The sequence below is a fragment of the Antechinus flavipes genome, chromosome 6 (assembly GCF_016432865.1).
Source record: "Antechinus flavipes isolate AdamAnt ecotype Samford, QLD, Australia chromosome 6, AdamAnt_v2, whole genome shotgun sequence".
Lineage (NCBI taxonomy): Eukaryota > Metazoa > Chordata > Mammalia > Dasyuromorphia > Dasyuridae > Antechinus > Antechinus flavipes.
Genome location: NC_067403.1, coordinates 101,068,390 through 101,083,213, shown reverse-complemented (window position 1 = coordinate 101,083,213; position 14,824 = coordinate 101,068,390). Strand labels below are relative to the sequence as shown.

Below are 14,824 nucleotides of genomic sequence, written 5' to 3'. Positions count from 1 at the left end.
GGTTCCTGTTCATTGTGTTTACTCAGACAGGTCTGGGAAAATGTGGATTCTCCTTTTTGTCAGATTGATGGTATGGAAATTGAAAAGTCTCTTTGACCAAGATTTGGGTGTTCTTTATCACGTACCCCCAAACCCCCATTGGAATATAGCCCTATTTTCCTATTTCCTATTGTAATATTCATTCTCTCTCATTAATTGTTAATCACTCAGAGTTGATTGCCACCCTTAAGAATACCCATTCATCCAAGGACATATAAACTATAAGTCTACTGCCATGAAAGGTCTTTGGCAATTAAGAGTGCCAGTGATCTCTTTTATTAATAACATGCTAACATTAATGTTAATTAATTTTAATTATAATTAATTAATAACATATTAACAGTAACTAATACTGTTATTAGTAAGATGAGTTATTACCCAGAAACTGTCTCTCAAACTTTTAAAATGTCATGATATATATATAAAAGCATATAAATAGATAATTATAAATATAAATAAATATAATATATAAATATATATAATTAATTATAGCTTATAGTTAGCATGTCCAGATAAAGAAACCGAGGCACACAGTTAAATAATACAACCCCTGCTCAAAGACTTACTACTAGTAAAGATCTGAGTTGTAGTAAAGATCTCAGTTGAACTTACTAGTCACATCTCTCTGACTTCAGACCCAGTGCTCCATCTACTGCCCTATCTAGCTGCCTCATCTAGACAAAATGTAACCAAAATAAACATAATTTTACCCTGTATTTGTAGCTGTGCTATACAAAGTATGGTCTTTGTTTAAAGGTTCCCAACTTAATAGTGACTTTCCCATCCCCTTGGCGGATCAGAGGGTGAGGGGTCACATAGGTATATTTGGGCTGAAATTAAACAACTGACCATAGCTGTTTATGTGCCTCCTGCTCCGGAGCATAAATGACTTGTTAAGTAGGGGCAGTGATTTACTAAGTTTCTCCCCAGTGTTCAGAGTGAGTGATGTGTTTCGGGGGGTTCGGTGGAACCCTCATGACAATGATGGTCAGAAAAAATCTCCCAAACGGTTCTTCCCCAGCCTGTTTCTCTCATCTGTTACGTGTTTAATAAAACTCGGGCCCTTCTAGCCTGACTTTTTCCTTTGCTGCTCCTCTCATCTCTCCTGCCTTTGGAGGACAAACGCTCCCATCCCTGATGGGGCTGCAGCTTGTTAGTGTTCCCATATGGCTGTGGGGACTTGGTCTTGGTTCCATTCCTTGGTCCCAGTTCCATTCCTTGGTCGGTGCTGCTTCGTTCACAACTGGAGGGAGGGCATTGGCTAATTTCTGGGATGTTTTGGGTGGTATGTCACCATATAGAAATCTTGTTCTTGGAGCAGCTCAAGCACAAATTCCTTCCCCCCTTCCCCTTCTCGTTTTCCTTTTTTTTGTGGCCAGATGTCCTAGATCTCTGTGCTGCCTACATTTCATCCTGTTTCCTCTCTCATCAAATCCCTGCTGTTTCAATGTGCTGAGACGTAGAAATCTGTTAATCAGATAGGCAGTGGGTTTGGGGGGAGATTGGGAGTCCCATCAGATGAGACACATAGATCATTTAATTATCGGGCAGATGGTCATAGGCACAATTTAATCCATGGGCAAAATTTTTATAGGACTTTTTCCCTTTCTCCAAGTAGCAAAGGTGACATTAAAGAAAATTCCTGCCCAAATTCTTCTCTTTAAAAAAAATGCATCCATTCAGTGGAGAGTCTTTAAATAATATTGCTTCAATAAGTAACTTTTCAAACTTGATCATGCAGTGATGGTAATGAGCTTTAGCTGAATGCTCAGTTCTACCTTACTGCACAATAACAGGACTCCTGAGTTAGTAAGGAAAATGTAGAGACAAAGGAACATCGTAAACTGGTTGGGGGTGGGCCAGTTCTGAAATCTGTATAACAATATGGGACTTAAATTTTTTCAGAGAAATTTTGACATTATTCAATCATTTCAGTCATATCTATTGACAAAAGATATTAGTTTGCCATTTCATTCTCCAGTGGATCCATTTTATTACAGAGAGACTTAAGTGACTTGCTCAGAGTCATACAGCTAAGAAGTGTTTGAGGCTGAATTGGGAACTCAGATCTTCCTGACTCCAAGCCCAGTGTCATTGACTGCCTTTAATTGTTTCAGAGAAATATATATTATAAATAAAAACATATACAAATTATATATTACATTAATTTTATATTAATCATAATTTTACAAATTTTACAAAAATATCAACATTATATTCTAAATAAATATATAAACAAATAGATTAAATTAAATACATTATAAAATATACTTAATACTAAGAGCAAGTAAAGACTAAATTCAAGATTGGCATGATGATTCAGGAGGCATTCATTAAAGCAGCACATATGGTTCAGTGGATTCAGAATGTGGATTCAAAGCCAGACCTTACAAATCAAAGGAGGTTATACAAGATAATTTCCACAGTCCCTTCCAACCCTATGGCTCTAAACCCCAGAATGGAATTCTGTGATATTCCAGGACCTCGGAATGGTCAATATGATATTAACTATTCTGTTAGCAAAGTATGGAAAGTTAACAAATAGTTCTTACTGATAGAATTGCAATCATTAATATGCATATCAATTGTTATTGCTTATCCTTCATTCCCCAAGAGGATCTTGACTTGGGGAAGGTGAGGGAAGACTGTGCTTGCTGCCCCCTGGCCTCTGGATCCAGTAGCCAGAGATACATCAGGATGCCTGGAGATGGTCCCAGATTTACTTAAACAAAGTATGGCGTGCTAATGAGTAGTTCTAATGGGTAGAATTATAGTAAACAGAATTTATTGTATAATTCCTACAATAAAAGACAATACATATATAATCATAGTGTATATGGAATTTTAGGGACCTCAAAGAGCCTTGCATACATTATTTTAAAACAAGTGTGTACAGTAAGTCATTATTCCATTTTATGGATGAGGAAAACTAAAGTTCAGGGTTGTGCTCACTATAGTGTCTGAAGTAAGATTCAAATCTAGGACTTTCTGTCTCTCTCTGTCTCTTTTTCTTGCTGTTTCTTTCTCCTTCTTTCCTTCTCCTTTCTCTCTCTCTCTCTTTTTTCCTCTCTTTCTCTCTCTCTCTCCCCCTTTCCTTTCTCTCTCTTTCCCTCCCTCTCCTCATATTTATATATATATACACACAATATATATGCATGCATAATGTTCTGTATGTTAACATATATACATTATTATCTCTCACACCTATACTTTGAGATTTACAAAGAACTTTTCTTATAGCAAACCCTATGAGATTAAAATTAGGATTATTTTATTTACCCAGTGGTGAAACAGCCTCAGAGAGGAGAGTGCCTTACCAAAAAATCACACAGCTATTAAGTGAAATTCCAGCCCAACTCTCTCTCCGATTGTAGGCTTTCCCCACCACGCCACACAGGATGAATCGGGAGCTAGACAAAAGGATGACGAGAAAAGATCTAATGTTTCCCCTTAGATGCATGAACTCATCTCATAAGACTAAGGCAGAATAGAAATGACTAACGGAAGTGGTTCAGTCAATGAATAGAGGCAGGCCCAAGATGTAAAGCCTGAAGTGATCTTGTAATAAGGAACGATGAATCCTGAAGTGTTGGAGGATATTCGTGTCAGCTGAGAATTCTCTGAGTCAGTCACAAAAGGATTCCTTTGTGTTTGCCAAGGGATCTGAGGGAAAGAGGCCCAAAGCTGCTCAGTATCCCAAAGGCAGAAAAATGGAACATTTTGACAAAAGCGTAGAAGTACTTTGGACGTTTGGACTTTTAAGAGAGTGATTGAGAAGAAATAATTTACAGAGTTGAAATGAGGGACAGCTGAAACAAAATATGAGGAAGAAGGGCAAGAGGAAGAAAAGTGAGCTTTTGCAGATTTCCTCTCTGAAAAATAATAAACTATCCATGATGAATATGGAAATATGGTTAGAAGAATTGCACATGTTTAACCTATATCAGATTGATTGCTGTCTTGGGGAGGATAGGAGGAAGAAAGGAAGAAAAATCTGGAACACAAGGTTTTGCAAAGGTGAATGTAGAAAACCATCTTTGCATGGATTTGGAAAAATAAAATACTATTAAAAATAATAAGCAGTCTAAAGGATCACCATACCTATATAGCTTTCAAAGAGACCTAACAAATGTCAGACTCACATCCCTCCGAGCCCACCTTTTAAATTTGGAAAGAACCTGTGTCTTTGATGAGGGATTAAGCTAGAACTCTTGGGAATGTACAAATTGGTTAGAGATAGATTTACAGAGAGGCAGTCATGCTTAACCAGTGCGAATAATTTCTTAGAGGCAGTGACAATGAAATGACTGGGTGCAGCAATGGACATGATTTACTTGGACTTCAAGCAGGCTATAAAGTGAGTTAGTACGGTATTGCCAGGGAAATACTTAATTGGATATCAGATTGCCTTGGTAACCGGCTGAAACAGTAAATGGCGATAAGACATGACAGGCTCCGGGACTTCCCAGGAGCTGGGTGGGAGGCTTCTTTAGTATGCCCTGAATGAAGAAGAAAAAGAAAAGTATGTAGACCTGCAGAGAAGATGAATATTAACGAGCCTGTGAATACCAGAATGGTCCAAGTAGCGATGTGAGGGGGAGGGGATGTCCTTATAGGAAGAAATAAGAGATTATGCCAGAGGGAAAAATCTCTATAAACACTGAAGCTCAAAACTAAAAAGGTTTAGCCCAAGCCATGGAAATACCAATGTAGGATTTTCAGAAGACATTTATTTCTTCATGGAACAATTTCAAAGCCATTATGGGACTGTGCTCTATTGGTGGCTTGAGAACATTTGGGCAAACCCTTTGAAGAAGATATTAATACTGCAATTGGCTGTGTAGGTGGGTGAGTCTGGAAAACTGATGGCCACTTTTTTTTTCTTTTTGTGAGAGGGGAAGTCTTCTCTTTTAGCCTCTATTGATCACCAAATCATGTGTGACTTTCTGATTTTCTATTCAATGCATAACCTGACATCTTAAAAAGAGGTCAGTTTTTTTGAAATGTGCAGGGATTATTAGAATGAGGCAAGATGGGGACAGGAAGGGCCTATGCAGCTGTGCCCACACAGCTGGCTGTCGATCTGCAAACAATCGGCCTGCCAAAAAAAACAAAAACAGACCCCTTTATTTCCCCAGACAGTACCTTCCAGTTGTGTCCATTTATTTGTTCCTGTATCACTGTGTTAGAATTCTCAGCCTCCAAGACCAGAGTCCAAGATCTGAGCTGTCTATTAGCCATGCTCACAGGACAATTTCTAAGACAAGAGGGTTGTGGCTACACCTGGTAGTCATGATAAATGATGAAGGCTGTGTCAAAGTTTCCATTAGGCCCACAGTTTCCCATTCCCACCCCAAGAGGCTTATAACTTAAAAATGAAAATTTGCTCCCAGTGGGGACTTGGCAGGAAAGCTATGTCCTTAGCCCAGCTGCAATTCTACTCCTTAAACAAAATTTGACAAAATGGCTTTGGTACATATTACTAAATGAAAATATCAATCTAATAAACTTTACTTTTTTTTTTAAGAGGACAATTTATTTATTTTTTCTGTTCAAGCTGTAAAGCAAGTGTCTTAGGAGGAAGAGGTTGAGGATAAATTATTTGAATAAACAATGAAAGCTTAATATGATCTGAGTCATACCTCTTTTTCTTTTTAGTGGGGCGAAACTCTGCCTTATTGTTTATTCAACTCAAATGACGATTGGACCACCTTCCTTCCAAGATTTTTTTAGATGTGATAATCCTGGAGTTGGAGAAGGTTTTGAGATAATAATTTCTCTGCTTTCCAAAAGAACCAATATCTCAAATATGAAACTGTCCGGCTGTTGAAGACCTCCAGAAAAGATTCTATAGACTAAGTGTTCTGGTCTGGTACTTAACCCTTCTTTTGGGTCCAGACCTGTGATTTCATCAGTGTGGAGAGAATTCCTGGCATGGAAATGTCTTCCATAAGTTCAAATCAGCGATTCATCTCTAATTTAGAGAGTTATCTGAGGTATTGAAATGTAGTGACTTATCATGGTTACATGATTCCACAGCCAGTATGGATCTGAGGTATTCCTTATGTTGGGACAGAAGAGCTTATTTCTTCTTCCCCTGTCTTATTGTTGTAGCAAACAGTTGTCCTTTACATAATTTTTTATTTTATCAGACAAGTGGAGTCTAGTGAATGGTAGAGCACTAGATTAGTTAATGTATCAATCAGAGTTTGAGTCTTGGCTGTGGCAGTTATTAATTATGTGATCTTAGCAAATCACTTAATTTTTCTGTGCTTTAGATTTGTTATCTGTAAAATGGGAAGAATAAAACTTGTACTATCTGTCTTAATAGGCTTGTTGTGGAGATGAAATGAGAAAATGGATGTGAAAATTCTTTTTGACTATAATGAATTATACAAATACAAGTAGCCAGCCCCTCAACTTTTTTCTTTCCTAGGGCAAATGATTCTGATTCAAGCCTTTTTTCAAAATACCATTTTTCAGTCCTTTAATCATTCTGCAGTTCTGCTAAATAGTCCCCAGGTTCCTTCCATCTCCCTCCATTTGAACAGGCAAATTCAGATCATTAGTCTTGGTATTTAAGTCTGAAAACATTAATGTCTAGAGACCTTAAGATCATTCAGTCTAACTTCATGATTTTATAAATCAGGAAAAAGAAACCCAGGGAGAGAAGCCTTGCTTTGTATCACATAACTAGTAACAGGCTCTTATCTGGTCTTGAATCCAGGTTCTCTGATTTAAAAACCTGGTGCTCTTCACACTCCCTCATGCTGCCAGTGTTTATAAATACTGAGGATCTATAAAAGAAAATGCTTATGAATTGTGGTAGCATTCAGTTAGGTGCTTTTCAGATTTTTTTTCTTAATTTTTAAGAATTTATAGAGAAAAATTCTATTGCAAAAGTGAGTATAGTAAAGTATAAGATTTCTACCATCCTTTTAGGTTAGGAGTCAAATAATTTCTGTGGGCTTTTCCAGTTCTTTAAAAAATTTTTTATATTTTTTACTTGTAATTAGAAACAAGTTCTTAAAACTTAAATAGTAAGTAGTAAAAAGCTTAAATAGAAATCAAAAGATATTTTACTGACATACAATGGACTAGGTCAGAGTTTTTTGTTCCAAGCAGAATTTCAGAAGAAGCCTTCTTGCCTTTTATAGACACACACACACATACACACACACACACACACACACACACACACACACACACACAATTTCTGCCTTCATCCAGTTCCTAAGTTACTTGGTAGTAGTATTTACAGCTCTAGTGAAAATAAAAGGAGGCAGCTATTAGAGACTGTCTCCCTTTTTATGACCAGCTTGTTCTCTGTTGTTTTGTGTCCTCCCCCATGTTGTCCAGAGCCACATAAATAATTAGCTCAGTAAGCATGGTACCACTGTGTTGGTGGATATTGATAGTATTGGACAAGTCTCTTAAATCTCTCTGAGCCTCAGTTTCCTCATCTGTAAAATTAGATTATAGTGGAAGACTTGCAAGGTCCCTTAAAGCTATAAATAGGTGCTCCAAAGCAAAATAATCCAAAAGCTAATCCAAAAAAGTCCAAAATTAAGCATCTGTTATTTAGCTAATGGGCAGCTCTTGTCAATTTAGAGAATTTAGTTGAAATGTAGGTATCACGTAAATGTGCCATTTTGTTGAGTTTTCTTACAATGAATGCAGATCATAGGATTGTGACCTGGAAGGAACTGTAGAGTTCAGCTCCCTCACTTTATGAAGAAAGATATTTAGACCCAGAAAGGGAAATAAAATGACTTGGCTAGTATTACATGGGTCTTAAAATCAGAATTCTAATCCAAATTTGATTTGATGCTCCTGATGTAGTCATTTCTTCATCTGAACTATGATTTTTATATGATGCAGATTGATGGAGCTCAAATCCTCTGGTAAAAAAACAAAACAAATTTCTTAGTCAGTCAACTAATATTTAATTAAGTGCCTGCTATGAGTTAGGCATTGTATTGCTGGGGAAACAAGTACAAAGAATGTTTTTATTCTACTTAAGTGAATCTAATAAAGGTATCTATCCAAGTGTAAGATTTCTACCATTCTTTTTAGGTTAGGAGTTGAACTAGATAATCTCTGTGGGCTTTTTCATCTCTTTAAAAAAACTTTTTATCATATTATTTAAAACTGAAAATAGTAAAGGAAATCAAAAGATATTTTACTGGTATACAGTGGAATAGGTCAGAGTTTTTCGTTCCAAGCAAAATTCCTACTTTCAGCCGCCTTCTATTTTACAAGAGCATCATGGTACTAGGACAGGACTGGAAAGTTGGAGTTAACTCTACTTCTCTTTACTTGGTCTATAATATTCTATAATCTGAGTGAGCATACTCCATGAGTATAGAAACTCATTTTCTATCTTGGAGAAAAGAAAAAAAAAGAAAAAAACTCAGTTCCCTCCCTGCCATCTTCCTTTTATAAATGATTATCTATCCTTAACAATAATATGGGACAAGTATATGTTGATTCAGATTTTCTCTGTTCTGTGGCAATGAATGGATACTCATCAGTTGGAAAATGGCTGAATGAGTTATGATATATGAATATTATGGAATATTATTGTTCTGTAAGTAACAGCCAGCAGGATTATTACAGAGACCTGGAGAGACTTAATACGAACTGATGCTGAGTGAAGTGAGCAGAGCCAGGAGAACATTGTACACAGCAACAGCAAGGCTATATATGATAATTCTGATGCATCTGGCTCTTTTCAACATTGAGATGATTGGGCCAGTTTTAATGTTCTTGTAATGAAGAGAACCATCTGCACCCAGAGAGAGGACTATGGGAACTGAGTGTGGAACACAACATAGCATTCCTACTCTTTTTGTTCTTATTCGCTTGCATTTTGTTTTCTTATTCATTTTCTTTCCTTTTTGATCTGATTTTTCTTATGCAGCAAGATAATTGTATAAATATATTTACAGATATTAGATTTAACATATATTTTAACATGTATAATCTAACATATATAGGACTGCTTGCCATCTAGGGGAGGGGGTGGAGGGAGGGAGGGGAAAAATCGGAACAGAAGCGAGTGCAAGGGATGATGTTGTAAAAAAAATTACCCTGGCATGGATTCTGTCAATATAAAGTTATTATAAAATAAAATAAAATATATTTTAAAAATAAAAAAATATTTTAACATGTATAACATATACTATATTGCTTGCCATCTAGGGGAAGGGTGGGGGGAGGGAGAGAAAAATTTGGAATACAAGGTTTTGCAAGGGTCAATGTTGAAAAATTATCGGTGCATATGTTCTCTCCCCCACCCCAGGCAATTGGGGTTAAATGACTTGCCCAGGGTTACACAGCCAGGAAGTATTAAATGTCTGAGGTCAGATTTGAACTCAGGTCCTCCTGACTTCAGGGCTGGTGCTCTGTCCACTACATCACCTAACTACCCCTGTGCCTATCTTTTGAAAATAAAAAAGCTTTAATTTTTAAAAATCAACCTTAAAAACAAGATTTTCTCTGTTTTTAATAACTTTGCACATTTCACAGAAATGACAAAGTGAGAAGTAAATGTTTTGTAAGGTAAATGAAGTAGAAACATTCTGGGAAAGAGTAAAAGGGGTGGGAGTGGCCAAGGGACTAAGGCGTCATCATCCCTGGCTACAGTAGCTGCTGCCCTATTTCTGCCAGAACAAGATAAGTCTCTCTGTGTATATTATACCAACGGGGCAGCTCTAGCTCTTGGTGATGGGTTGCTGTGCACGCTGGAACTTTGCTTTCATTCTGTTAGCATCAGATTCAGAACAGGGCAATTATTATTATTATTACTGAGCTAATTGGGGTTAAGTGACTTGCCCAGGGTCACACAGCCAGGAAGTATTAACAGGGTAATTATTTCCTCACAGGGAGGGCCCAGGCCTTCAGCCTCCCCATTCCGAAGGAAGCGTGACCAAAATGTCTCCCTCTCTTTTGCAGGCACCGAGTGGTGGTCTCTTATCCCCCTCAGAGCGAAGCAGAACTGGAGCTCAAAGAAGGAGACATTGTCTTTGTCCACAAGAAGCGGGAGGACGGCTGGTTCAAGGGAACCCTGCAGCGTAACGGCAAGACGGGCCTGTTCCCGGGAAGCTTTGTGGAAAACATCTGAGAAGACGTAACCTTACTTGGAGAACCTCAAATCCCACAACCCGATGAAAGAGCACAAGTAATCCTAGTGGAGGAAACGAGCCCAGTCACTCGTTTTCAGATGATCCAAGATGGAAAGCAGACTGACGGATCTGCAGCATCCCACAGCAAGCACAATTGCAGCATCAGCCAGAGATGACGGCAGCTTCATCCGGGCCTTCTCCCTTTGGATTCTGATGTGTGATATGTGCCTTGTACTGTCTAATTTCTTCCACAAAACAAACCTTTTTTTTTTTCAATCTGTAACGAAAATGGACAATTGTTTACAGGGCTGTAACTAATTTATTTGATTTTTTTTTAAACTTGAATTCTTCTTGTTATAGATAAATTCTTGGGATTATGATTTTAACAGATTATTAATTTATGAAATGATAGCTAAGGAGAAGCTGGATTCTCTCCTGATGAGCAAATGATTCTTTTGGACAGAGAGTGCATTTCCCTTCTTGGATTGTTCCCTCCTTTTAAACTGTGTATGGGAGATTGTAATTTGTCTTTTTGAAAAGGGGTCAGTGTTGTCAGGTTGTGATGATGGTGTGTTATTGAATTGATTAAGTCTCAACAGGTAGAATACTGTATTGTGTGCCCTAAGACAGAAGTAGTGGTCCTCTCCTTTGCCTCTCCCCATTGTCACATGACAATCACATCCCAAACAATGTAATATTCCTGGAGGACCCACACCAACAAGGATGTAGAGAAGTTGTTTTTTGTCCTTCGTTCTCAAAGTGGGAGGTGATTTACCATCACGTGCAAGTAAATTGGATTGGAGTGAGAGAAGGCTGAGCCCTTCCCCTGCCTCACTTTCCTCTCCAGAACCATCTGGGCTCAGTGGCCAAATATAGGTCAGAGCGACAAGCTGGATGCATGGGAGACCCCGGCCTTTATAAGCTAAGCTTTTCAACAGGTCTCTGATTGACTGAGGTCACACAAGAGAGAGGGAACCCAAGAGAGAAACAGATTCCTGCTCAATCAATCTCATTTGCTCTGGAAATTTTGCCATGCAAATTTTCAGTCTAATTCTGTGGGTGGGGTATGTTCACAGAATAATAGTCATAATCAGGGATTAAATGTGAAGGAGGCTTAAGCACAACACTCGAACAAAAACATTATCGAAGCACATTTGTAGAATCATAGAATGTTACCAGCAGACAGGGACCTTAGAACTCATCTCATGAAAACTTTCCCCCCCTCTTACTTAACAGATATGGAAACTGAGGAAGAAGAGTGACTTTTTTTAAGGTCCCAAAGTCAGTTAGTGGGAGCAGAACCATGGTGTCCCGACTCCCAGTCCAATGGGATAATGAATGAATGAGCGAATGAATTGAAAGACATTTATGAAGTGCTTTCTATGGGCCAGATCCCATGTTAAGCCCTGGGAACACAAAACCAAAACGCGCCTGCTTGGTTTTATAAGAATAGCAGCAACTCAGTCCCTTGGGTTGGAAATTAAGCAAAATTAAAACCATACTCGCTGTCTGAGAATGGCTATGAAATGTAATTTGCCCTTTTCCCCCTAAGTGATCTTGATGATCAGAAGACGTTAAAAATATGGTTGAGCAGTAGTGGTGATGGTTCACTTGTGTTAAAATAAAATTTTAAAAAAATTTTAAAAGGCTGTTAGACACTGTGAAAAGTTGACTAAGTTTTTGACCATGGAAACTTTAATCCATTGGGATTCCCTCCCTCCCCTCATTGTCTTGCATGTATTACTGAATTCCCACAGTAATATAAATGGTGCATGGTGTGTGTGTTTCATTGTCATTTCTTACTGTGGCTAGTTTACACTCAGAATGGCCCTGGATAGGGCTTTAATATAAACAGTATTCTCTCCATCCCAAAGTCACTGCTGACCACATCTCTGAGTGAACTCTCCTGCAAGATGAGGTGCTCATTATCCACGAATCAGCATCATCAGTGACAGTGTACCTTATCCGTCACTGTCCAATGGGATGCCTGGGCTCGGTGATACCCCTTGTGTTCCTCTGGGACCCGAACGGCTCAGCATCAGTCAAGTGCCCACGCCGTATGGTCCTGGTGAGGATCTCGCTAGCCATCTTTCTCTCTCTCTCTCCCTGTAACATCAAGGGTCTTCTCTGTTCTCATTTTGACGCCTGCCATAAAGCACAAATGGGATGGGCTCAGAAACATAAGGAGGGGAGGGAAATCTCATGGTTGTGAATGACATCATTGCCATGGTTTTCTAGTAGAAAATGCCTTTTAATTTGTTTTGTTTTTTTTTTTTTTTTTTCATTCTTAAGAATTTCAGCTGGGAAGATAAAAGAAAGGTAATTTCAAAAAAAAAAAAAAAGGCTTCTTGAGGCGTCAAGAAGTGCAATGGTCTTAAAAATCTAGAATGAGAGTTGAGAACGAAATCATTCCTAAATTCATCATTTTTAATGAAACACTGTATATTCTGTTCCTGTGTTTTAAATATTTTTAAAATAGTTTACTTGGATATTCATGTAATATATAAAGGTTTTGTGAAATGAACTTTAGCTAGGAAAAAGCTGCTGTCAGCTTTCATAAACATATAAGTTGACACCAATGTGTCATAATATTTTTTATTTGGGGGAAATTAGCACATTTTATAAAATAAGATTTAAGAAAAAAGGCAAAAAGACTACTACAGGTTAAAATTCTTTTTTTTCTACCTGTCTGTTTTCTTCCTATCTTAAGCTATGTGATTAAGGTACCTCTGTGAATAGTATTCATGGTGTAAAGTCAGTTAAGATTCCATCTCTTCATAGTTCTGTTAGATAATGTATCGTATGGCTTTTCTATCGACTTTTTTGAAGACAGTAGAGTGAAGTTTTGAAACAAGAGTTTGTTACACAACAGTGCAACAATGATACAATGACAATTTTTTCCAGCCTTTCCATGTGAACGATTTGGGGGAGATGAACCCAAGTGTCCAAGATTAAAATTTGATGTTCAGTCTTTATGCTTGTCTTGTTTCATTTCTTTGTGTTCCTTCTTTTTTTTAATTCAGAGATGCAGGGATTGCAGGTATGGCTTTAAGCAATTCTGCAAAACTACAAATTGCAGAGAAGGTGTCAACCTGAGCTGCTAAAAGGAATTTTCTCATCCTACACCAAAAAAAATCATGGGCCAATGTCTATCCTTATCTTAAACAGAAGTAGGTGACAGAGAAAACAGAGTTCTGTTAAGAAATATATGATAAAAATAGAGTGGAGATGTGGAATGGCCCCATGTACTTTCAGAGGAATCACAATATTATTGTGTTGCTTAATGGTTTTATCTTCTAGACCTCTCCCTGGGGAGGAGGGGGTGTAATCAAATTTTTTGTAATGTAAAAACAAAATACACTAATAAAATTTTTTTAAAGTGTGCATGTGGGAGGCCTAGGGAAATTGTCACTTGCCCAAAGTCAGGCAGGTCACTAACATCTGGGGAAAGATCTGGACCCAGCTAGGATTCCAGATCCATTTATTTTCATTATACCACGCTGTTTTATGATCATAATGTAATGGGTTTTTGAATGGGAAATTGCCCTCTGATGCCATCTACTTGATTAAGAATTAGAATTGGAAGTATGCTGGAGTTGGTTCATATTAGCCCACAGGGAAGATTGTTAAATTTAGAAGACCTACCTTTGAAATCAGTAAATGCTACAAATCAAGGCTTAAATTGTTTTTTTGATTATCTAGACTAAAAGTGATGAAGGAAATGTTAAATAATGCAAATTAGACTTAAAAGCCTGTTCGTTTTCAGAGAGCCTATTGTTAAACATTTAATAGCATACCTCTGGTTAGAATCCATATCTAAGAAGAGCTTTTTTTAGGTTTTAAACTGTGGCACAAGTTTCTGATCTTGTGTTATTTGAAATCAGTCAATAAGCATCAAGTGCCTCCTAAAAATTCTACTCTGTGCTCAGACCTTAGGGATACTAAGAAACTTAAAAGTCTCTCAAGAAGCTCACAGTCTAATGAGGAAGGTACAAGGTAAGAAGTTACAATCTATGATAAAGTGGAAACTGTAAACCGAGGGAAGACAGTAGAATTTAGAAAGATTCAACTAAAACTTCTTGTAAAAGATGAAAATAACTGGGACAAAAAGAACCATTTCAAATCAACTGGAAAAAAATATTTTTGAGTAATATCTCATAAGGATCAACATTATTGAAATAAAGAAATCTGCAGCCTTTTAAAATTAGGATGTTAAGATAGAGTCTTAATAATGATGTATGAGCTGGCAAGGGTATGTACCAAGGGTCAAGCCAACTGGGGAGGCGGAGGGAGGCTGGGCAATGACAGTCACAAATAACAAGGAGGCCTTGGCAGTCAGCCCAGGGAAAATGAAAAGTTGGAACCTGTAGGCTCGCTAACCTCTGGTTTACAGAGGAAGATTCCCATGTCTTTTGCAACTCTGTGATTTAGGGATTTGATTTAGACTTAGACATACACAGCTCAGCTCATCTCTACTCGTTTTCTCTGCATTGGTACCTTAAAAGTCATGTCCAAGTTCTGTCCAAAATAGGGGTTGTCCCTGATCATTCAGGGCACATTGCTAAGGAAAATCATCACAAAGCCTTTCCTAAAGATGAGACCAAGAGGAGAAACTGCGCAGAAGAGGAAGAAGAAATGAGATTGGAGAGACATGGCTA

The 14,824-nt window shown here is 37.8% G+C and overlaps 1 protein-coding gene across 1 annotated transcript in view; it reads left to right on the top strand.

The window, feature by feature from the left end:
- Window positions 1–13,139, top strand: part of SH3RF1 (SH3 domain containing ring finger 1) — a 202,018-nt gene extending 188,879 nt beyond the window's left edge. The window contains exon 12 of the mRNA XM_051966162.1: window positions 9,997–13,139. Within this exon, the coding sequence (XP_051822122.1) occupies window positions 9,997–10,165 (169 nt within the window). The 3' untranslated portion in view covers window positions 10,166–13,139. The remainder of the gene's footprint in view (window positions 1–9,996) is intronic.
- The last annotated feature ends 1,685 nt before the right edge of the window (window positions 13,140–14,824 follow it).